Source organism: Pteropus medius, unplaced genomic scaffold (genome assembly GCF_902729225.1).
Source record: "Pteropus medius unplaced genomic scaffold, Ma_sr-lr_union100, whole genome shotgun sequence".
Lineage (NCBI taxonomy): Eukaryota > Metazoa > Chordata > Mammalia > Chiroptera > Pteropodidae > Pteropus > Pteropus medius.
Window position 1 is genome coordinate 15,668,869 of NW_024344378.1, and position 22,668 is coordinate 15,691,536.

The 22,668-nt window shown below is 40.6% G+C and overlaps 1 protein-coding gene across 1 annotated transcript in view; it reads left to right on the forward strand.

Annotated features, from left to right (window-relative positions):
* SORCS1 (sortilin related VPS10 domain containing receptor 1) overlaps positions 1–22,668 on the forward strand; it is a 452,195-nt gene that overhangs the window by 280,738 nt on the left and 148,789 nt on the right. Inside the window, exons 4-5 of the mRNA XM_039871262.1 lie at positions 3,567–3,725; positions 18,535–18,608. Coding sequence (XP_039727196.1) covers positions 3,567–3,725; positions 18,535–18,608 — 233 coding nt within the window. The remainder of the gene's footprint in view (positions 1–3,566; positions 3,726–18,534; positions 18,609–22,668) is intronic.

Consider the following 22,668-nt stretch of genomic DNA (forward strand, 5'->3'; position numbering starts at 1 on the left):
CAGAAGGCAGGGATGAAGAGGACTCACCTATTCACTCATTCATTTGTTCATTTACAAAGATGTATAGACCTGCTATAGATCAAGCTTTATACCAAGCAAACAATGACCCATATTTTTAGAGAGCTCACTCCAGGAATTGTGCAAAGTGTAGATTCATGCCTTTTACAAAGTCCTCCTAAAATTCTGTCATTTGGTTCAAATTCCAGAATGCATATGATTAAACACAGCAAAACACCATTTGTTCAAAGTCACATGAAAAGCTATAAGTGGGTAGAAAGCCAGTGTAAACAAGAAAAAACAGTGATCATTGGACATGTTTAAGGAATGCTATTAATTTTTGAGGAGTATTCACTAACTTGAAGTTATCATTTTGCTATGTCCCAATCAAACACTTTCTTGAGAATGTATGACTTATTTATTTGTAAACAACATCATGTCTAAGGATTGTGTCGCATGTATTATCTACATTATTTCTTTTTCTCAAATTGGTTAAACATTTTCTATTTATATCTTGCTTAAATTTTTATTTACTTGTTAACATATTTACTTTTAGTAACCCTACAAAGTGACAGAACAAACTTCAACTAACTAGAAATAAAATTACTAATGAATTTAAATTTGAAGACTGAAATAAGATTTCACTTATTCAGTTAACAGCAATGTATTAAATGCATCAATATTAACCTGCTTATGTTGAAGGTTGTGATTAATATAGTGTACACAATGGTGTATATTAATGTATGTCTGTGCATGCATTTGTGCATTTATCGTTCAGTTGGAAATGACTATAGGCCAAAATATTAAATTTAAAAAATCAGAATAAAAACTCAACCGATGATATGACATATAGATATGGATAAAAGAAGTAGAAGGGAGCACATCGTTTAATTTGTTGAAGGGACAGCGTCATGAGCAATTTTTTCTTCTTTTATTTTGGATTCTACTGGTGGTCTTACAAAGTTGTTTGTGCAATAAAAAAATGGCTAAACAAAAATGGATCCTAATTGACCTATTTGTTTTAAGTGGATTTGAGCAGAGGTTTGAGAGAAGAACCACTGGAAGGTTTGTATAATACGGAAACACTTATAAATCTTACAGAGTGAATTCGCTAACATCTTCCATCATTTCTAAAATATCAAATTCCCAGACAGACGGTTTCAGGTAAGGATTGTTTAGAGAAGATGAGATTTTGGTCTACATATTTTCTGTACTCAGAAATAAAGCCAAAGAAGCTACGCATTTCACTTATTCAATATTAAGTAGCCATAGGTTTGAAAATATTTGCATTATTCTAACTCCCCGCTCCCTTATCCAATATTACCTGGATGCAGAATCATCTTAGAAAGTCTGATGACTTAGAGCATAAATGAGTATCAAAAATATTTTAAATAAATGATGATTAAAATCAACTTGATTCCAGGATATTCTGTAGGCCTAGTGTTTTTGTTTTGTTGAGATGGTCTGCCAGGAGAAGCAGGTGGTGAGCTCTGTACTCATGGCAAGAGAGGAAAATATATTCTGATTAACAGGGAAATAGAATATCAGAGGTAGAAATAATCACCTTGCCTGAGACAATAGATGCTCTTTAAAATTGAGCCTCTTCATATTATGGAAATTACTTTTGGGAGCAGTGCAAAAAAGGTTGTTACATATTATTGTTAATTATAATCAGATACACAAAGCAATCTGATCATTTGGTGACTTATGTGTTATTTGGAAAACAACAGCTTTTATGTGCCAGTAAATATGAAATCACCTGGAAATATTCTTGTGAATTTAGGTGCCATCTGAACGTTCTTGTTTAATGCATACAATAGATTTTAATGAAGCCGTGTGAGTTTGTTTTTACCCGATGGCTCCCTGTCAGCCATCCAATGAAGGAATGCTATGTGCTTGGTGAATGGGAGACAGAGAAAACTATAACTTTGTCAGAATGAATGGTTGGGGACAGTGGTTTCAGTGGAACATGGAAGGAGAGACAATTAGCTTCCAATTTTGTGCGTGCTTCCCATCTTATCCAGAGTGCCGCTGACAGCCACAGCACTCGCTCGCTGCACATCATATCTTTTGTCCTCTTCAAGAGGGAAGTTTGAAAGAACAATAAGGAACCTTACATTTGTCCTGGGTAGCATAAATGCAGTTTGGGCCTAGTATGTCTGGTATATGGTCCTCATGTGCTATTTATAGTGACAGGGCACCACTTTCAAAGATGACACTAACAATCCAGAGGTTTTAATATGATTGCGTCCAAATGCTTGAGAAAGCTCTGTGTGGTTGCCTGGCACTCTACTTTTCTATGGCATGGTTCTATCTTCTCTCTCCTTCTCTCTCCCCTGTTTCTTCCCCCTGGAACCGCCGCATCCTCGACTGATAATCTTTAAATCCCGGGCTGCAGTGATTTCTCTTCATACAGCCACACATTAAGCATCTCTTTCATGCTTCTCCGAACCAAACGCATAAAGTGCCAATTAATAAGTTGGTGGGAACGATGTCAGTGGGCAGCATTAAGGCCACCTGTCTGGAAGCATTAGGTGTGCACTTTTGAGTGAGTGAAAGGAGCCTTGCAGAGATTCGTGGATGAGGCATTTTATCACACATTCCTAGAGGCATAAAATGAGAGAATAAAAATCAGTTTGCAGGGCAGCTTGTCCATCTTGTTCCTGTTGTGGATCATTCACACCACTCTGGGAAAACTTAACCATACTAACGAGAGAACGAAGCATAGAGCATATTCACTGGTCAATATTCTAAAGATTGAGAAGGACATCTTGCTACTCTTTCCGTGGACCTGCCATTTAGATTTGTTCAAACTCTTCTGGGCATTTTTTGGTTTCACATGAAGACTATGAAAATGCTTTCCATTCATTCATTCACTCTATAAATTCTTATTGAAAATATAGTATATGCTGTGCCTTACTCTAGCTTCTAGGAATATATCTGTGGGGGAAGATAATAAAAGAAATATCAAATATCCCTGTTCTCATGGCGTTTCTGTTCTAGTAGAGGGTATATAGACAATAAACAAAATAAACAAGTAAATCATATAACAGGTTAGAAGGTGATAAAATGGCCTTCGTACATGAGACATTGTTGATGTGAACAAGAAGTCTGCAATAAAGGAGAAAAACCAGCAGCTACATCCACCTTTCCCACAACACACTGTGACAAGTCTTGCTCTTTTATCCCCTACAGATGAAAAGTAGATACAACAATGGGAAGGAGGGTTGAGGTTAGAAGAATAGTGGAAAATATTTTAGATTAAGGAAATAACCTTGGGAAAAAAATTTAACAAGGAACCCTGTAGAGAAGAAGAAAATACAATCTACTGTTGTCTCCCCCTTCCTTCCAACTCGTCCTGCCTCTTTCATTTCTAGTAAAAATCATTTCACACGATTGGTCCAAGATAATGAGAACAACCTTGACAGAGTCAAGGTCACTGCTTGGCCAAGTGTTCTTAGCCTGCCCCTTTTGTCTCCCTTGTCAAAATTTTAGCTCATTTTTAAGTTTTGGGAATTTGTAAACTTGACTGCTCATTATGTTCTTTCCCCAACAATTTTTTGCTGCAGATTCTGTTACTCACGGATCCAGAGATTGAGAGCAGTTTATTGATCAGCTCAGATGAAGGAGCCACCTATCAAAAGTACCGGCTGAACTTCTACATCCAGAGTTTGCTTTTTCATCCTAAGCAAGAAGACTGGATTCTGGCATACAGCCAAGACCAAAAGGTAAGCATGAGTGCCTCGTTTGAGACAACAGCTCACGGATCCCCAAGTAGAAGTCCGCTGGTTAATCATCCCTGCATTTCTTCCCCATGATCATTTTTGGTCTGTGCAGTAGCCTGAACTGTGTGCCAGTGGGGTGATGGGCAGCAAGGAGGCTCTCAGGTCGTTTGCTTGAGCTGTGTAAACGCCTGCGACAGTGTGCACAGGAAAAGCTAGACACTAAGAAATGCACTGTGGAGAACCCCTGACCCCCATGGAATCCATGACAGTGTTTTGGGTATGTGGAGAGGTGATCATTCTTGTGGATGAAGAATCAGGAAAGCTTTTCTCAAGTCCTTAAGGGGAAGAATGACCCCCTAAAGGTTCAGGACGCTAACTAGGAATTTGCTAAAACAGTGAGAGAAATGACCAGAGGAACAATAATAGTGGGCACCGGTGTCATTATTCAGAACCAGGTTATCTCAGAACTTTTCTTCTCTTGCCAGTTGAGTTAAAGAAGAATTCCAATTTGTTAAGAAAGTATCAAATGAGGTTATGCTATTCCATGTCTGTGTCCGTGCGTGTGATAGATGTATATATATTTTATGTGATACACACTATAAAATATAACATGTCCTCTATACTGTAGATAGACTATAAAATACATATAACCCCTGCTTTTAAAGAACTTACATTCCTAGGTAGAATATAAGGCTATGAACAAAAAAAAAATACAATTAAATCAAAAGTAAAAGAAACATATACACTGGCACATGAGAGAGCAACTCTAGCCATAAAAGCCAAAAGGATAGTAGTGATATATTGGAATGTTCTCTGTGAAATGCACGATTCAGTGAAGTCATTCTTGGAATTCTCCTTAGAGGACTTACGTGTTAGAAATTATGCATATTTAAAGAAACACTGGACTTCACACGACTGAGGAGGATATTGTAGGGTTTTATCTGTTTGGTTTGGTGGAGATGTGTGGGGTCCTTCCTGCAGTGAGTGGAATGATATAAGAAACTTTCCAAGGTCTCTACCGATGCAAGCATTTTGTAGGAAGCAAATTAAAATTCTTAGGTTGGGAATTTTATTCGTTCTGCCCTTCCTGCCAAATAAAATGCACATTAAGCCTAAAAATAGAAAAGATTTACAATTAGTTTTTTTTTTTTCCTCTTGAGCAGCCTGGCTACCCTTTCAGCAGAATATACAATTTCATTCCTGGAGTCGAGCCACAGTGCATCTGGTCCAGGATGGTGCAGTTGCTAGAGGCGAGGCTGAGAAGCTCAGGACACAGAATATTAGTCATTTAATCCACTGAGTTATTGTATTTTATTTGACAGTTGGTTAATTTTCCCCATGATGCTAGAGGCACAGTGAGGGCCAGATTTACCTGGCTAAGTGAAAACTATGCATCTTTGCAATTGTGCTGGAGGAGATGCCCCAAAGTATAACCCTTCATGTTCCAGCACTTTAAATAGTACCTCCCGTGATGACTGCAGTAATGTGGATAATGCTAGAAGAGTTAGGACTTCTGGGCCACTTACAGTGAGCAGTGCTTAGTGTTGACGTCCTTTGCTGTAAAATGTGTTGGGATGTATAATTATAATTGCAGGAGCACTTCCAAAAAGATTAAACAAACACAAATATTAAACTCCACATCCATTTCAGGTACTTTGCATGGTGTCTTGTTGGTATAATATCACTATAGCAAGGAACAGTCAATCCATCTGAAGAGAGAAGATTAAATACGTGAATTCACCAATAATCTAAGAAGCCAAAAAAAAAAAAAAAAACCAAACCAGTAGCCTCATTCACATATAACAGATACCAAAACAATATAGCTGGATTGATTATTTGAAATTGGCAGCCCAAAGTTCAGGAGATGAAGATCTCATGAAATGATTTCACCTGGACCTTAATTAATATGTCATGTTTCTTTTAGGGAGGCACATTTACAGGAGAGGAATATCATAAACAATAACACAGAGTTAAAAAAAAATGTTTACAAGATTGTAAATTTGTCTATGTGACTGAAACTGAAATTTGGTAAAGCTGATTATATACTTTTGGAACATAATCTTGATTGTTTTTAACTGCTTTGACTGGTTGTCAGGCAAAATGGTTTTTTTTTTTTTTTTCTAATTAGGCAATTTCCTAATTTGAAAATTCCACATCTGTGGAATGCTGTGTTCAGAGTTATAGGTTATGAAAGTTAATCTGGTAGAAATACGAGGATGAAATGTGGTAATATGAGGTCAAAAGCAAGAAGATGAGATGATGATATCACGGCCATCCTGGTCCTAACCAAAAAGTATCTTTTGTGATCATGGACCAAATGAAGACTATCATTTTGGAGCTGGAAGAAGCCTTAACAGTTTTTGTTCTGTATGTAGCTCATGAACCAAAAATTTAAAAAGTTAATGAACTTTTGCAAAGAGAAAACCTACTCACTGGTATCACATGTCAAAGATCAGTGAATGGATTAAAACCTTAACATGAAATTCTGTAGAGTTTTCATTCTTGAGGGTGATATCTTGAGATTAGTAGATGGGCAGAAACCAGCCTTTCTGCTAATCTGTGTTTCTCCAGGAGAGAATGAAGGAGAAATCATCCTGGATAAAAGTATGGATAATCCATTAGTACAAATAGGAGTCGCAAAAGCACTCTATATCTCAGGACTTTTGAATCACAGGATGAAGAGTGGGGCATTAGCTGGGAAAGGAGTGGGCTGCAGCCATCAGATGAGCCATTAGCTGACAGAGATGGCTAGAAGTCAAGTTGAGAGAGTCCGTGGCCACTCAGGTGGGTCAATGATATGGAAATAATAGCTGGCAATCACCCATGAATCATGGAGCCTTTAACGCCAATGAGATGCAGCTGGGAGCACCAAGGAGAGCCCCATGCTGTTGTTGGCAGACCAATGACTATATTTGCCCAGGAAAAAGGAGCATTCGTTCTTTCATGTAAGTATTGCTCATCGATTTTTCTGTGACAGCTGCTATTGCTGCTGCTGCAAAACTCCCAGCTATGAGCTTAGCCTCAATGCTAATGTTGGCTCTGCTGGATGCTGTTTTTATATCATCCTATGGTGAACACAATTTTCAGGCAAAATGCACTGTCTCTTAGAAAGTATCTCATTGAGACGGCAATGCCTTTAGAACTCACCTGTGAACAGAATCCTCCTTTCATCTCTCGTGTTTGTTGCCTTTTCAGGCATACTCTCGATCTTTTGAATACATAACCACCTTCATTTCCTCCTTATTTCTCTGTCATTACTTTTCTCTCCTTCGATGAATGAGACTTGTAAGGCCCTGAGGGCAGAGTCTGGATCTCTGGCTTCTAGGATGGAGCCCACATGGGCTGTGGTGTTCTACTGTGACCACATTTCATCTTGAATGCCTGAATACCCAGTGGAGGCTTTTTTGATGTGAGCATTTTAAGAGACTCAAAGATTTTTGCTGAGAAGACTATCCTTTCTGGCCCAAGATAGAGTTTTACTGGCTATTACTTCCATAGGAAGCTTTTTCTCCTTTTGAAGTTCTAAAAGAAGTTGCCTGACTGCTTAGGAAGCCCTGTTGGGGTAATCACACAGTGTAGAAATGGGAGCTAGTGTCCTTTGTTTCTGAAGGGTCTTTGTGAAGATGTGCTTTTGGAAAACCCTGGAATTTCCAGAAAAATAAACATTACAGACAGTGTAGAAATTTTGTATCAAATGGGAGGAGAGATAATGGTCATGTAAAGTCACAGCCCATATATTTCTTATAGGAAAAAAACAAAACAAAATAGTGAATCACTGTGGACACGATGAAGAATTTCATGGCATTTAATATGGGAGCACCAAAATCTTACTTTCCTTTATTTTTTTCTGTATTTTTTTTTTACTTTGTGTAATTAAGCAGTGGGCAAACCAAACATTCTGCTCGTTTCTGTGCATTAGGAAACCAAGTAAGTAGGACAAAGGAGATTCAGTGCTTCACTTCATTGCTAGTTTCCCCCCACTTTCTTGCCTCGATACAGAAAACCACTTAGCAGCAGGCCGAGTCTGCCAGATCACATCTTTATTTTAATTTGGCAATAAACTAGTACACAAACTGTGCTATAAAACATTGTTTCCAACGGCATCTCTCAGTCTGTCTTAAACACCTCACTAAACATGATGTGTTGGGAAACATTCGAAATGAGAGAAAACAAAATGCAGATGTGACAAAAAGAAAAAAAAAACAAAAACAGGAGAAAAGTCCAAGGATATACTTATTCCTCAGCTTCACCTGCCATCATGGGGCACTGAGCCCTGGCCTCTCTGTCAGGGGTCATACTGGAGGAGCGATTCGTGACGGGGAGAGTCTGCAATGGCTGACATGCACACTCCGGGGACTCAGGCGAGTGGGTGGCTTGCGGGGAGTGGTCCCCTTGCTCTGCTTGTCCAGGCTGGCAAGGCCTCTTCCAGGGCCAGCTCTGCAGAAGGTCTTGCTGGCCTGTCCCCACATGCAGGATGAACTACTTCTCTGCAGTCCTGTGCAGTGTGCTTCTTCTCCCCACCCCTGTGGACATGTAAGTCCATCCAGGCCATGACCTCCTCAATTCCTGCACAGACAAGCAAGAAGTCTAACTGAGCAGAGTGGCTGGGTCTTAGCTGTGGGAAAGCGGAGAGAAGTGGGAGGTATTCATATAGCTGGGAGAGGAGGGTAGGTGTTGGTAAACTCCAGACTGTTATTCCTGCCATGGAGGATAGCTCTTCTAATGTCACCAGACCTTCAGGGGCTTTTTTAGAAAAATGATTCTGCTTTGTTTGAAATGTGACTTTTTCTTACTTTTAAGTGTTTATAGAATTTAAAACAGAAATGATGCAGGGCAAATCAACCTCATCTACTGCCTTGTATTAGTCCCCAAATCATTTTTTTTTCCTTTTCCTTCTGTCTTTCCCATCATCTTTATTTTTCTCCTGTTCCTGGGTATCTCCGTCTCCTTTATTTCAGGAGATATGAAATTATTTTGTGATTTAAAAAAAATATATATATCCAAATGAGTGACTAATTCTGTGGAGAGAGTATAAAACTTTTGAGACAGTTTAGTGGGCCACCCTTCATTTTGTGGCAGTCCTGGGAAATTTACAAGTTTATATTCTCATTTATTCTGGGGCTCTATGAGGCTGCAATCCAAGTAATACCACGTGGATACTTGCATAATGCCTGATCTCCTCTGTATTCCAAAGAATCACAGTTTATGAAGACATAAGAAATCCTGAGACATGCATGTTGGCCTCACCTTCAGTATTTTGGTAAATATGGGTAAGATATATGCAAAACCAAAACAAGGTTTTGAAGGGGGAAAACATGTTTTGATAAGGAGATTCTTTCTACAAATAATGAAAACCCTAAATATTAACAGTAGGCATTCTCGGTATAAATAAATGAAGTCAGACTGAGTTAAAACCATATATTGATAGAAAAGAAAAATTATACTGCCAGTGTTTTGATAGCATGCAATAGAATTTTAGTAACCTGCATAAAAATAAAAAAAATATAAAAACTTTTAGTTTTTTTCCTTTTCATTGTCAGTCTTCAGTTTTATTTAAACAGTTTTATACCCATTCTTAAAAAAAAAAAAAAATAGATCTTCCTCTCCCTCCCCTTTTTTTATTTTTCCTTCCTTTTCCTGACTGGGCCCTAAGTGAGGGGCGTGGCTTATCATGGCCACTTAGAGTGCTGGACATTTCCTGGGAAATAAGGACTACTTGATAAGGAAATAGATATCAGTATTTTCCAAAATTCAGTCACACAGGCTCTCGCCCCTAATAGACAATACAGCAAGCTGTATAAGAGCACCAGCTCTGATGTGTCAGCCCCTACCATTGGCCATTTGACCTTCAGCCATTTGTCACTTAATTTTATAGTTTCTCCAACTATAAAGTGGAAGTAAGAATGACAGTATCTGCCTCACGGGACTGTTGGAGGATGCTGAGGTAACATACATAAAGCACTTAACGCAGAGCCTGGCACATAGCAAACATTGCATAGATGCTAGCCAATGTATTATTCAAAGACCCTGAGAGGTAGCCAGCCAATCGGTATAGAATTGCTGGATTTAGGCACAAGGCTGCTTTAGCAGTCATCCAGGGTCTTTTCAGTACCTGAAGTTATAGGCACTTTAGTAAATGTTGAATGCCTTCTGATTAATCACTAGAAGGTACCATGGAGCCAAAATGAATGGAGCAAGGAAGAACTGATGCATAGTGTTCAGAAAATATTATTGATCATGACAACAATAAACCATTAGCTAGTAAAGTATTTGTCTTCACAGTAACTCTATTTTTGAGTAGACCTAGCAGTCCCTTAATGTCAAAGGGAAAATTGAAATAAAAGACTAATGGATCCTTGAAATTTAACCCCCTGGGGATATTCAAATGATTTCTGCACAAGCACAAACACTTAGGATACTGATATCTACCTAATGCCATCATGTTTTCCCAGTGCACTGCATTAAGTAAAAAGGCACTCAGTTATTTATACAAAATGTGTTGAGCATTATATACATGCTAGTTTGGCAGGATTTCCATGTGCTTGAAATTTCCCAGTGTCAGAGCTGATTTCTAATCTCATGAATATGTAAATAATTTAAGTATCCAAGTACAAAACTGGCAATTAGAGTGGAAACAGGAGAACTTGTTAAATGTCAACCCCAATGCTTGTTTATCAAACAAATTCTCAGGCTGAAATGCCATCATATGCAAACAAGGAAGGCCTACATTCACCTTAGGTGCCTTGTTTGTATTATTCCTTTTCAATTGCTGCCTTGAACAGTTTGATCTACCTGTTCCTAATGATTTGAGAGAAATGGGCTGCAAGAATGAGGAAAAATGTACACTAAAACTAGTGGTTGAGGTAAGGTTTGAACAGGTACTACTATGCTATTTGGTAGCTCTTGAAGCTTAGAAATAGAGTTAAATTTTTGCTTGTGCAACTTTTTGTCCAGTTCTTTTGATCTGGACTATCCACCAGCATTTGTCTGAATTGATGAAGACGCCTCCTTAATCCAGGCACCAGTCGGGGAAATTGAAGTACATTTGACATCATGAGAGAGCATGGACCTCTTTTTGAAGTGAGATCAAGGGATACCCAGAAGAGACTTATCTCTAAGGGTAGCTCTTAGAAAGCTAGTAATGCTCAGATTTTCCTGCATTCTTCTTTGCCAACAGTGATTACAACCAACCATGTTGCCAAGGAGGGAAGCGGTTTGGGGAGGAGGAAGTCTTGGCCTTGTGAACAGAAACATTTTGTGAATTTAGGACCATAGATTTCACTTTTTTTTTAAATTAAATATGTTATTTTGTCAACTCCCTACCTTTAGCATAATGAGATGTTATAAGTACAGATTATAGATGGCACACTTACTGGTCCAAGAGATCCGGAGCCCCAGCCAGGGTCTCACAGCTGGCAAGAGGAAGAGAAAGCAGAAGTTGGGTACCCTCTTAAAATTGCCAGCTTCCTTATCTGAGTTATACCATTAGTATAAAATGTTATCATATGAGAAGACACAAACACATTACTCTCCTGACTAGCCTACCTCACTGGCTGACCTAACTACAGGTGAGATGAGAAACACCCCAGAACTAGAAGAGCTGTGAACCAAAGCCACAGGGTCTTAGCTGTTGCAGAAAAGGTCGTGCTAAGCAGTAATCATCCTCAAAGGCTAAGGACATGGCAGTCTTGTTTAAGATCTTTCTTTGCTTCCTGAATGTCTGGAAGAAAAAGAATATCACATCGGCTTCTCCCTGACCTTCCTCTCTTCCTCAGGGCCTAAAGGCAAAAATCAGTTGCGGAAAGAGAGAGAAAACTAGTGTTGACCATTTGCTTTACAGCAAGCACTATGCTGGGCTTTTTACATAGATCACTCACCTTTATTCTTATACCAAACATAAAATGTATCATTATGCTGGTTTAGCATTTGGGGAGTCTGAATCTCAAAGGGGTTAAGTAGCATAGCAAGTGATGGCAGAACTAGGGGTCTAATCCAAGTTAGACTGTCTTCACACCTAGTGCACCAAAACACTGGCCTCCCTAGAAAAGCCATTGAGATATTTTTTTTCTTTAATTACTTTTTTTTGTTTTTCTATTTTCATTTAAGCATTTCCTTCCTGTCCAACTTACCATGAGACCTATTCTTCCTGACAGATGCTGCGGTACCCATTTCCAGAGCTCAGTTTCACAGCAAAGGGAGGATTGTTGTTTGAGGATCATACAGGAGAGTCAGGGAGAGTGAAGAACCAGTGAGCAAGAGGGAAATCGCCCCTGGCTGGCCCCTTGCGATTCATCAGACCAGCTCGTGACACTCTGAGAGACACAGGCACCATGACCCCTGCCCGTCTACTCCTCCACCCTTGCCCCAAGCTCTAGTCCCAGGGGTTTGCTTATAAATTCTCCCCCTGTCCAGGCAAAATGATGAGAGTTTTCAGAAGTGATCTCTTATGCTCTACATCTGGTCAGATATGTTTAAAATTTTATTTAGTTTTCTTTGTTCATTTTTAAAAATATTGTTCCCTTTTCTTCTTCTCACACCCAAGGGCTCTGACTAATCCAGGCACTCATCTCTTCTCCGTCCTGTTGCGGTCACTTGCTCACTGGTATCTTTCCTTTGTTCCATCTTCCCACTGCTAATGGATCGATCTTACCGAGACACAGTTCCAAGTATGTTCCAAGTGGCAGTTTTCCTCTGCTGCTTATTTCTGTCTCTCAAAACTGCTGAGCAGCTTCATCAATGCATTTAAATAATGGCATGATTATATGGGATTTGTGGTGTAGATCCTTATCTTAACTTCTAATTATTTTATTTATCTTCTATTTGCTTCATCTATATTATAGAATCTTTTATATTCCATCTCAGAATTTTCCTTTTTTACCTCCAGAACTGGGTGCACAGGAAGTGTCTACAAATGGACTGGCCTATGGTCACATATTGACCCTTCCTTCCGAGCCAGCCCAGTTCCATGTGTCTGATGCCCCAATCCTGCCTCGAAGTGCCAAACCCAACTGTGGGGCACATTCATTGACAGCTGGGGAATGTCCAGTGACAGGTTTGATAAATTCAGCTGGGGGAGAGATGGGCGGAGCCAGTGAGTGGCATATCACCATTCCTGCTCGCTCTTAATGAGCGAATCCCGGACACTCAGCCTCGGTACTCTTGTCTTCTGACCTCTTTGACATTTGGATCCTGTCTGCATCATCTTCCACAAACTACGGTGGCATTGCATTTATCCAACCTGCCCGCAGCCTCCGTTTGTATCCTCTGTGGGAACTCCAGCTAAGCTGGGTCTCTTTCATTGACAAAAGAACAGAAACGCCACTGTGAGCTTTGCTGCCCTTGTTCCTGTGCTCAGGCTGACTTGTTTGCCCTGGATCGCCCTTCCTCCACTTCTCCACATTGGGAAATTTTAACTGTGCTCTTAGGCCCGCATTGACATCTTCGGCAGATTTCCAACTTTTCCTCTCCACATCGGCCACCATAGCACTCTGAAGAAAACAGGACATGTTACTATACATTGTCTGGGATATAACCTGATAAGCTAGCTTTTTCTTTGAGTAACTTACATCTGCTGGGCGTGGGGGAGCTGGCCTTGCATGGTCACCATGGTTCTCTCGCTGTGTATCCCTGTACCCACAGCCAAGGACAAGATATGTGTCAGCACTTAGTGAAGTTTCATGAAATTATTTTAGGGACCACAGGCCTTCTCCTGTACTGTGAAATCAGAGCATACTTCTGAGGACATTTCTGGGTTTTCTCTGGGCGGATTCTCTTTCTTCCTGTCGAGGTTGGTGAGGGAAAGAGCTTGATATTTGCAATGCCTCGGGCCTGGCATTAGGAATTCATTTGAAATCCTCAAGGTCTCGTCTCTTTCTTGCTAGAAAGAATGCAGTAACAGCAGTGAGAAGTGGAGAATCATGAGGTAGATGAGAGCTTTGTGCCCAGACCATCCCCAAGGCAGTATTACGATGAGGCAAATAAAATAGAACTGGCAGGGTTTTCTGTCAGCCTTTTCAAGAAGTGTAATTTGCAGGCCTCCTGCTTCTAAAATGTTAAGAGTAGAGAAGTAAAGAGGAATGAGCAGGCAACTTTAAAAAGAGCGAACAGCAGGAAGTGTTCCACCAACGTGGAAGCCTCTCGAGGAACCTACATGTTGGGGAGACCCAGGGACCTGCCCCCCGACTGGGAAAGTTGCCGTGGGAAACGTCGTGGTGAAAGGCCTCCAGTCTCATCAACCGAAGTCTTAAAACATGTTAGCATTCTCACCTTCTATGGAACTGTGTCTTCGGACCGACTTCCTAGCTGCTAAGGAAAATGCCTAATGTGTACCTAATAATCTGGAAAGAGGGGGCTGCACTGATCCAACCGAAGAATATTGAGAAGACTTTTCAAGGGACAGTGACAACTGCAAGCTTTCGTATCAACAGAAGGAAGTTGAGTTTCTCTTCAAAGAAAGATGGTACTTCTTTCAGGATTTAATCAAAATGTGAATGATGGGAAAATGGAAAAGGAAAGATGGAAACAGCTGTTGTCATACCCCCTTCCTGCACCCCAGCTTCATCTGCTGTAGTTCAGAAATCCTGGGCAAAGCCAATGAAACTCATTCTTTCCCATGCCCAAACTCTTTGTCCTCTGTGGCACCCCTCTTTTGCTCCCTTGGAGCCTGTGTCCCTCGCCTAACTTGCAGCTTTTCAGGATTCCTAAGGACGATCCCAGGGGTGACTGAACAATTGGTTAACAGCTCATAACAAACTAACCTTTGCTTTATGGGAGATAAAGGCAGATGACAAGAAAACAAGCCAATGTGGGAGAAGCCACCAAAAAATGAAAAAGGAAAGAAAAACCATTCAGGACAGGAACATAGTAGGGAGGAGTACAGACAGCCCTGGAAGAGCATAATGACAGAGAAGGAGTTAGCCACTGAGGCTGCTCATAGATCTTGAGCATAGCTGGGTATTGGTTTTGTGCTCATTGAGTTATTGAGTTATATTTACAAAGGCAGGGAAGTGGTCTCAGATAGTTTTGAATGATCTTAGATAGGAAGGATTTTCTGACTGAAGTCCTCCCCTGCTCCCTTTTTGAAATTTCTACTCCTTCAATCTTTTTTCCAATCCTTTGTACCAGAGTTAGTGAAATAAAAACGAAACCCCAAACCCTCCACGAACCACGTTGTGCAGTCATGACAGTGAGTTAGTAGATGGACGTTGTTCTCCTAAAACTGGTTCAGAGATTTTCTCATCTCCCTCATCTTTCTCTAGGCTCAGCATTGCTACAAAAAGCTATTGCTGCTGCCTCTGATGTAACAGAGTGAGGATAATTCTTGGTTCTGTGTTCTGACAGTCCAAAGAAACCTTGGAGCCAGAGACACACAGGGAGGGAAATAAACCTTATTTAGGTGCTGCGAACTTTATGAATTTTATTAAAGAACATTGACTCATTCTACATGCAAAGCCTTCTTCCACTGGTGACAGAGACAGAGTCACTGTGTAAAAAGGCTTTAATGTCTTTCCCTTCTTTGTAGAGGAGAACTTTGCTGTCAGACTCTGCAGGTTTAATTAACACATTAACTTGAATGGCTGTGAGTCATTTTCTCCTTTGCTTGGTAGAACATCCGGCTGGACAATTAACTTCTTAGGGGGGAAATATTTGAAGTAGTAGATGGAGTATACAGAGCAGCTTTGTCCAGGGATGAATGAATATGCAAGAAGTGCTTCCTGCAAATCCTTGGGAGTTTCAAATGTACTGATAGTTACAGTTTGTTTTAGATGTAGGCCTCTAGCTGTGGATCCATGGAAGCAAAACATATTCCTCTGATAAATAATCTTTGTTCATCCATTGGGGAACCTGGGTGCTTTACTAGTAGATACATCACTAGATGATTTGCATGATGCAGAATTGATATTTTTTCTCATCATCATCTACTATGTGCAAGGCACTATATAAATACAGAGAGATGGGATTCCTGACATTTAAAAGCGCTGTGATCGCCATCAAAGATGTACAGAGTGATCTCAGATATTCAAGGGTGATTTTAGATCGGAAGGAATTTCTGCCTTGCATTTATAGAAAACTCTTGAAACACTACTAAGAAATATAAATATATGTGTCTTGTAGTTTGATATCATCTTTTGTTGTACCATGGTTCCTTGGAAATAAGGCCCCTGGGAATTCTAGTATGTAGGCGAAGGTTCCTAGAGAAGGTGGCCTTGATCTGGGCCTGAGGAGAACATTGGCATTGAGGTAGGAACGTCATGAAGCCACCTCTGCCAGAGTAGGTAGCACCAATGGAGGCACGGCATGAGGAATATGCCCAGGTGTCGACGAGGTGAGAAGGCGAGTCCACCAACACTAGAGGGTACCTTTCAAGAGAGGAAATGGAAAAAGATGTCACTGAGCTGCATAATAATAACTTGGTTTACTGGATCATTTGGTATACCCACTGCTTGAGGGGCCTCTTGATGCTCACAAATAACAAAGCAGCTTCTTGAAAGAGGATAAAAACAAATATCATGAGACATGCCTGACAGGTCCACAGGTTTGAATCCAAGCCTAGAGGAGGTCAATTTAAAAACACACAGAAGAGAAACACACACACACACACACACACACACACACACACACACACACACACGTGGGAGCAGGGGTAGTAATCGCTCGGTGCGGCCATATGAGCTCTCAGAGTTTATGTATGATTTTCAGCATATATGTGAATTCAGTCTTCACAGAGAATTATTATTACTTCAAGCTGCCCTGATGCTGTTACACTGGCATAAATCTGTGTGTATAAAAATAGATGTTAACATACATTTATGTATAGACAGAGGCATACACAATGGTGCAAACTCTATTCCCTTTAAACTCATGGAAAGCAGTGTGGTTCTGGGTTTAAAAAAAGACAGAGTAATGGGAGAGGGAGAAGCAGACAATCCAAATCCAAACGGGGCACTTGCTGTTGCTATACCAGTCTGCATGTTACAATGCAGGTTGTTCAAGACGTGCTGGGGAGTAAGGAGCAGGACGCGCGTACTCTGGCTGCCTGGGTTCTGAACTAACAGGGAAGTGTCCCATCTCCCTTCATCTTTATGAGGGAGGCTGTGTCCACTTCTTTTCTTAGCACTCTTAAAATGAATCAAGCATGAAATGTACCCAGGAAAACTTTCTTCCTCAGACGTGATGGAGCAGAAAATAATAATAATGCTTGAAAGAAAAAGCCACAGATTCTCCTTGGTCAGAAGCCCAAATATTGTATAGTTGGAGCCAATTGAACTGCTTGCTTTAGTAGCCACATATTTCAGCTTTTGGCAGGGGTGGGGCTTTAGGATCTGTTTCAATCCAATGGACACACTGGCATAGGAAGCATTTTGAAGGGGGTTAGTACATAATTATTTGAGTTGCCTTCTTTCTGGGACATGCCTGGTATATCTGCAGCCTTGATGAGTCACTTGGTGAGTCATTTGACCCTTCACTGAGTGCTGGGGCTGGGAAGAAAGGATGAGCCTGAGCAGTCATGGCACTCGGCATACTGACTCACCATTCATTCTCTGTGGGATTTGGCAAATGCAAGGGTGGAAGATTGGGATGTGGGTGGGTTACAGACCAGGCACATAGAAGAAAGAAGCTCTAAATTATTTTTCTCAAATCACTATCGCAGTGACTAGTGGGAACCACAATGCTTACAGCAACAGGAATCTCTGGGCTGCCATCAGAGGCACAAGAGCGTTCCACGGTCCTGTTAAAGATCACTGGAGAGGAGCAGGGGTGTTGAGTGAACTGGATGTAGGAGAAGGAGGACATTAGGAGAGGATAGAGTAGGGGAGGGTTAGACCATGTCTCATGAACAGTGTTTTTATGCCGTTGCCCTTGGAGAGTGCTGACACAGTGTAGCAAATGGACTTGAACTCTTACCAGCTATATAACCATCTGTAAAATGCTCATAATAACTTCATATGTCACAGTGATGGTGTGTGGATCAAATAAAACAGTACATGAGAAGCCCTTGGATGACTAAATAAGAGCTTAGTCAGTGTTATAGCCTGAAGTTCCTCTGGTTACTCTTAAAAAGACAACCATTGGCTCCTTTTGCCCACAGGAACAATTCCAGCCTCCCTAACTTGCCATTCAATGCCTTTTTTCAAGTTGCCCTCCATGTTTGCATCTAAACTTATTTAGATAAGCCAGACTTAATTCTATCCCGTCTCTGCATGTCTCACCACTTCGACCTATGTTGTTCTCTTTGTGAGTAATGCTTGTCCCATTTTTGCCAGTTTCAACGTTGTCATTCCTTTGCATCCCAACTGAATCTCGGAAGCATCTGTGAAGCATCCTTGATTGGCTGCAGAGTCTCCTTCCTCTGCATCCCTTTGTCACTGGCTGCCTTGTCCATTTCTCATTACTTTAGTCAGAGTTAGGTTATATTATCTGCTCTTTGAGATCCAGGTCTAGATTTTGCACTTCTTTGAATCTCACACAATGATCTGTACAGGCTAATAGGTCAAGTGGTACTGCTGACTTTGTCAGCAGGCAGAATGGGATATGGATTCCAGTTCATTTTAATATTTAGTGGGTATGTGATTTCTAACAAATCACTTAATTTTCCTGAGCCTCAGTTTCTTCAGCTGTAAAATGAGAGTATTAATATCCGATTTGCAGAATGTATGTGAGGAGTACAGATGATATTTGGATCATTCACCTGGTATGTGGTAGGTGCTCAGTAAGTGGTAGGTACTATTATTATTACTGGTTTGATGAACTGCTGCTTGTGCATTCGATGTACCGTGGAATCATGGTGCTAAGTAATTTCTTTTCTCTATAGTTATACAGCTCTGCTGAGTTTGGGAGAAGGTGGCAGCTTATCCAGGAAGGGGTTGTACCCAACAGGTTCTACTGGTAAGTCTCACTTTATTTTGTAGCGTTTTGTGACGTCACTTGGTAAATGAGCATTGGAATCTTTTTCTCACCTGGAGCTCTCACATGAGCTTTGTTCTTATTGGGATATGCCCACAAGCCCCTAGGGCAGGAGGTGACATAGGAGTAGTAAAACATTTTTAGAGACTATTAAAGCTGTGTCACAATTTCCTTAATAAACCCAAAATAGATCATTGAGATTAGTGAACAGCAGGGGCTTTGTAACTGCTGTTTTGTTATATTTTGATGAGACTTGTGAGACTGACACTTAAAATATTTTAATAGTGATTTTTATTACTTACAAGTGTTATCCACAGATCTATTACATGTTCAAATAAAGGTTTTCAGTGTAAATAAGTAGATCTTATTTATTCTAAAAGTAGATCTTCCTCCCACTCCTGATTGCGAATTTTCTAGACCTCCTCCTCACCATATGGGACACAACCAATATTCTTAGTTTCCTTCTATCCTTCCAGAAATGTTCTATGAATTACCAATATATTCTTAGTCAGCTTAAGCTGCTAGAGCAAAATACCATAGACTGGGTAGCTTAAACAACACATTTCTTTCTCACAGTTGTGAAGACTGGGGTGTCTAAGATGCAGGATCCTGGTGAAGACCGGGATGTTTCAGAGGCTATTGCGGAGGGCTGCCTTCTTTCTGTGTCCTCACATGGAGAGAGAGAGAGAGAGAGAGAGAGAGAGAGAGAGAGAGCGAGTAAGCGAGCGAGCTCCGGTACTAACCCCATCATGGGGCCTCATACTCATGACCTCACCTAAACCTGATTACCTCTCAAAAGTCTACCTCTAAATACCATTGCACTGGGGATTAGAGATTCTACACGAATTGGGGGCATAATTGAGTCCATAACATTCTCACCCCTGACCCCTCCAAATGTATATCTTGCTCACATGCAAAATATAGCCATTTCATCCCAACAGCCCCAAATGTTTAAACTGTTACAGCATCAGCTATAAAGTCTAAAGTCCAATGTCTCCTGTAAATGTAATTTAAATCAGATGAGGATGAAACCCAAGGTATGATGCACCCTGAGGAAAAATTTCTCTCAACTGTAAACTTGTGGAACTAGGTAACTTGTGAGCATCCAAAATACAGTAGCGGGATAGGCATAAGAGAGGCATTCCCATTATAAAAGGGAAAAGGAAAAAAAATGGGTGACAGTTCCCAAGCAATTACTGAGAAACCGCCACATGGTAGAGGGAGAGCAAACTCTGGTCTATTCTGCTTCCTGTACAGGCACTAATCCCATCCTGGGGGTCCCGCTCTCATGATCTGGGTACCTCCCAGAGACCCCATCTCCAGATATTATCACTTGTGGGGTTAGGGCTTCAACATGTGAATTTTAGGGGCGGGGGGCACAAACATTTAGTCCAGACATTTGCATTTACGTAAATTTTAGCTTATGCACACTGTTCTACACCTTGCTTTTTTTCTGTTTTCTTTTTGAGTGGATACGATTCATAGTCCATGTCATCATTTTGTTAAATGGCCATGTGTCATTTTATTCCAAAGATGTACACTGGAGGCTTATTTAATATACAAAAATAAACTATATATGTTGGTAGGGGGTGGAGAAAAATATGATGGGGGAGGGGAAGTAAGGGGGGAGGAAAGAAGAGGAAAGGAGGGGAGAAGACAGCAGAAGAAAAAAGGAAGCGAAGAAAGTAATACTCTTCTGTTTTTTTAACCACCTGAGCCCATCTTCCTGATTAAACTAGAGGTGGCCTCCCTCCCTGGAAATGGGAGACTCCAATTGGAAAGAAGGAAAATAACACAAGGCCCTTTGGTTTTGAGTTTCCAAGGGCCTAGATCCTGACAAAGTAAGAAAAGTATGGTTCTAATATCATTTTAACACTACCCGTCAATTCCTTTTGAAATTATAATCTAACCCTTGCCAAAAGATACAACACTACCTTACTCTGATTTATCAGATTTGCCTATGGAAAAGCCCTTTAGGTTGTTTACAGACTTTTTCTGGTATAAACAGAAAAAGCGGACAGGGCATGAGACCTTGTAAAGTGCACAGTGCACATGACTGTTAATGAAAATTTCTCGGTCTCTGGCCCCCTTGACTCCTCCTGAAATCACACTGTCTCTCATCAACCTTTGGACTAACATTCCTTCTGAGAGGAATGCATTTTTATAGTTCTCATTTTCAAACACTGCCCTAAAACCCCCTTGGGAGCTGAAAGCCAGAGACCTACATTAGAGAAATCTCTTAAAACGCTAGGGAAACTGCCTGAAAAAGTGAAAGACAAACCATTTGCAAACAAGCTGGCTCAAAGATAACACCAAGAGACTTCTACAGGGAATACTATCTTTTCTCTCACCATAAAGAGACATTTGTACCTGAAGGAGGTTTTCGTTGTGTAGAAGCTACTCCCCTGTCTTTCCCACGGGTGTCCTTGCTCAGGAGAGTCTAGAGCCTTGCTCTCTGTGTCCATTCTGGTCTCGCCCTGTGCCTGGAATTCCACACTAGTTATCACTGAGTCTCTCTTCTCTGATCAGCACTGCTTCTCTCCCTCTCTTACTCATTTGTGTCCCTTATTCATGAGACACCTCTCACCTCTATGTATTTTGCTTATAGATGTAAAGTCACTTTTTGAAAAGCAGATCCATCTTTATTTTTTATTTTTTTGTATTTTTCATTCTTTTTCACTTGGCGTTCTATGTGCATAGAAAGACCTCGGAGAATAAAAGGACTAAAATAAATTAATGTGGTTCTCCTAATTTAACCTGGAAATGGAGTTGACGCTTTGCCAATGAGAAAGTGTGAGGGACAAATTTTTCCTCTAGTTCTTCTTCCAAATGACTGAAAATATCTCCATAGGAACCCAGCAATATAAGATAGAAAGTTAAAATACACAGACCGCTGGATCAAAGTTTGTTCCTATAGATAGAAACAAAGAAAAACATTGACTAAAAAGATGAACAAGGAAAAAGCACTGAGATGGAAATATTTCCCATGTCAGTGGCACATGGTACCACATGATATTTTCTAGATCACTGAAGGTCTCATTTACATACAGCATTATGAGGTGAACGGACCCCATCATTGCTTTGGCTGGTGCTAATTGCAGTCCCTTCTTATCTATTCTTTAAATGGGGATCTTCTACCTGAAAGCCTGATTAGCAAAGCCCTTGTAACCAAATGTCATAATATTATCATCTTTACCAGAACTTTATATGTGATTTTGTATGAATTCTAGTTAATCTGTTTGTTGAATAAAATAAATAGTACCCCTTCCCTCTGCCTTTGGGAACAGAGGGACACATCCTCCCCATTCAAGCCATAACAATGTGATAAACATTATTCAAAGCTATTTAATCCTTCATCACAATTTTATGAAATAAGCCTTGCATTATCATCATTAGCAGATGGGGAACCTGTGGCATAAAGAGGTTAAGTAATTTAGCCAAGATCACATAGGCAGAAAGTGGCAGAGCCAGGATTCAAATGCAAGCAGTCTGGCTCCAATGTCTGTGCTCTACTAAATCAGTGGACTCTGTTGCCTCTGCCTGTTGGCCTTCTTTTCTGGACTGAGGCTGTGAGCCTTGGAAATCCAGCCCGTCCAAGCAGATGAGTAGAGAAAATCCAAAGCTGTTTTGGCCACTATGCCCACATGTATATCTCTCCAACTGGGCTTGGCAAATGGCCCCCATGGGTTCTTTAAGCTCAGTTGGTTTTTCCGGACAAGGCATGAGACCTTGTAAAGTGCACAGTGCACATGACTGTTAATGAAAATTTCTCAGTCTCTGTTCACATGGCTTGTGTATTCTGACTTTGCAATGTTCTGAGGCTGGCAGAAAAGGTGTCAATCAAAGCAATATTTATTAGACTCACTGCTAGAAACCAGTCGCTTCAAATTACATGGGAACTATGGGGCTCTCTAGGATTATTCAGCAGGCATAATTAAAAGAAGCCTCCTTTAATCATTTCTTCTTGGAGCCTGGCTGTGGGGTGTGGAAGGGACTGAAGGGAACTTTTCTAGTGCTTAATTGAATTAAGCGACCCTGGATA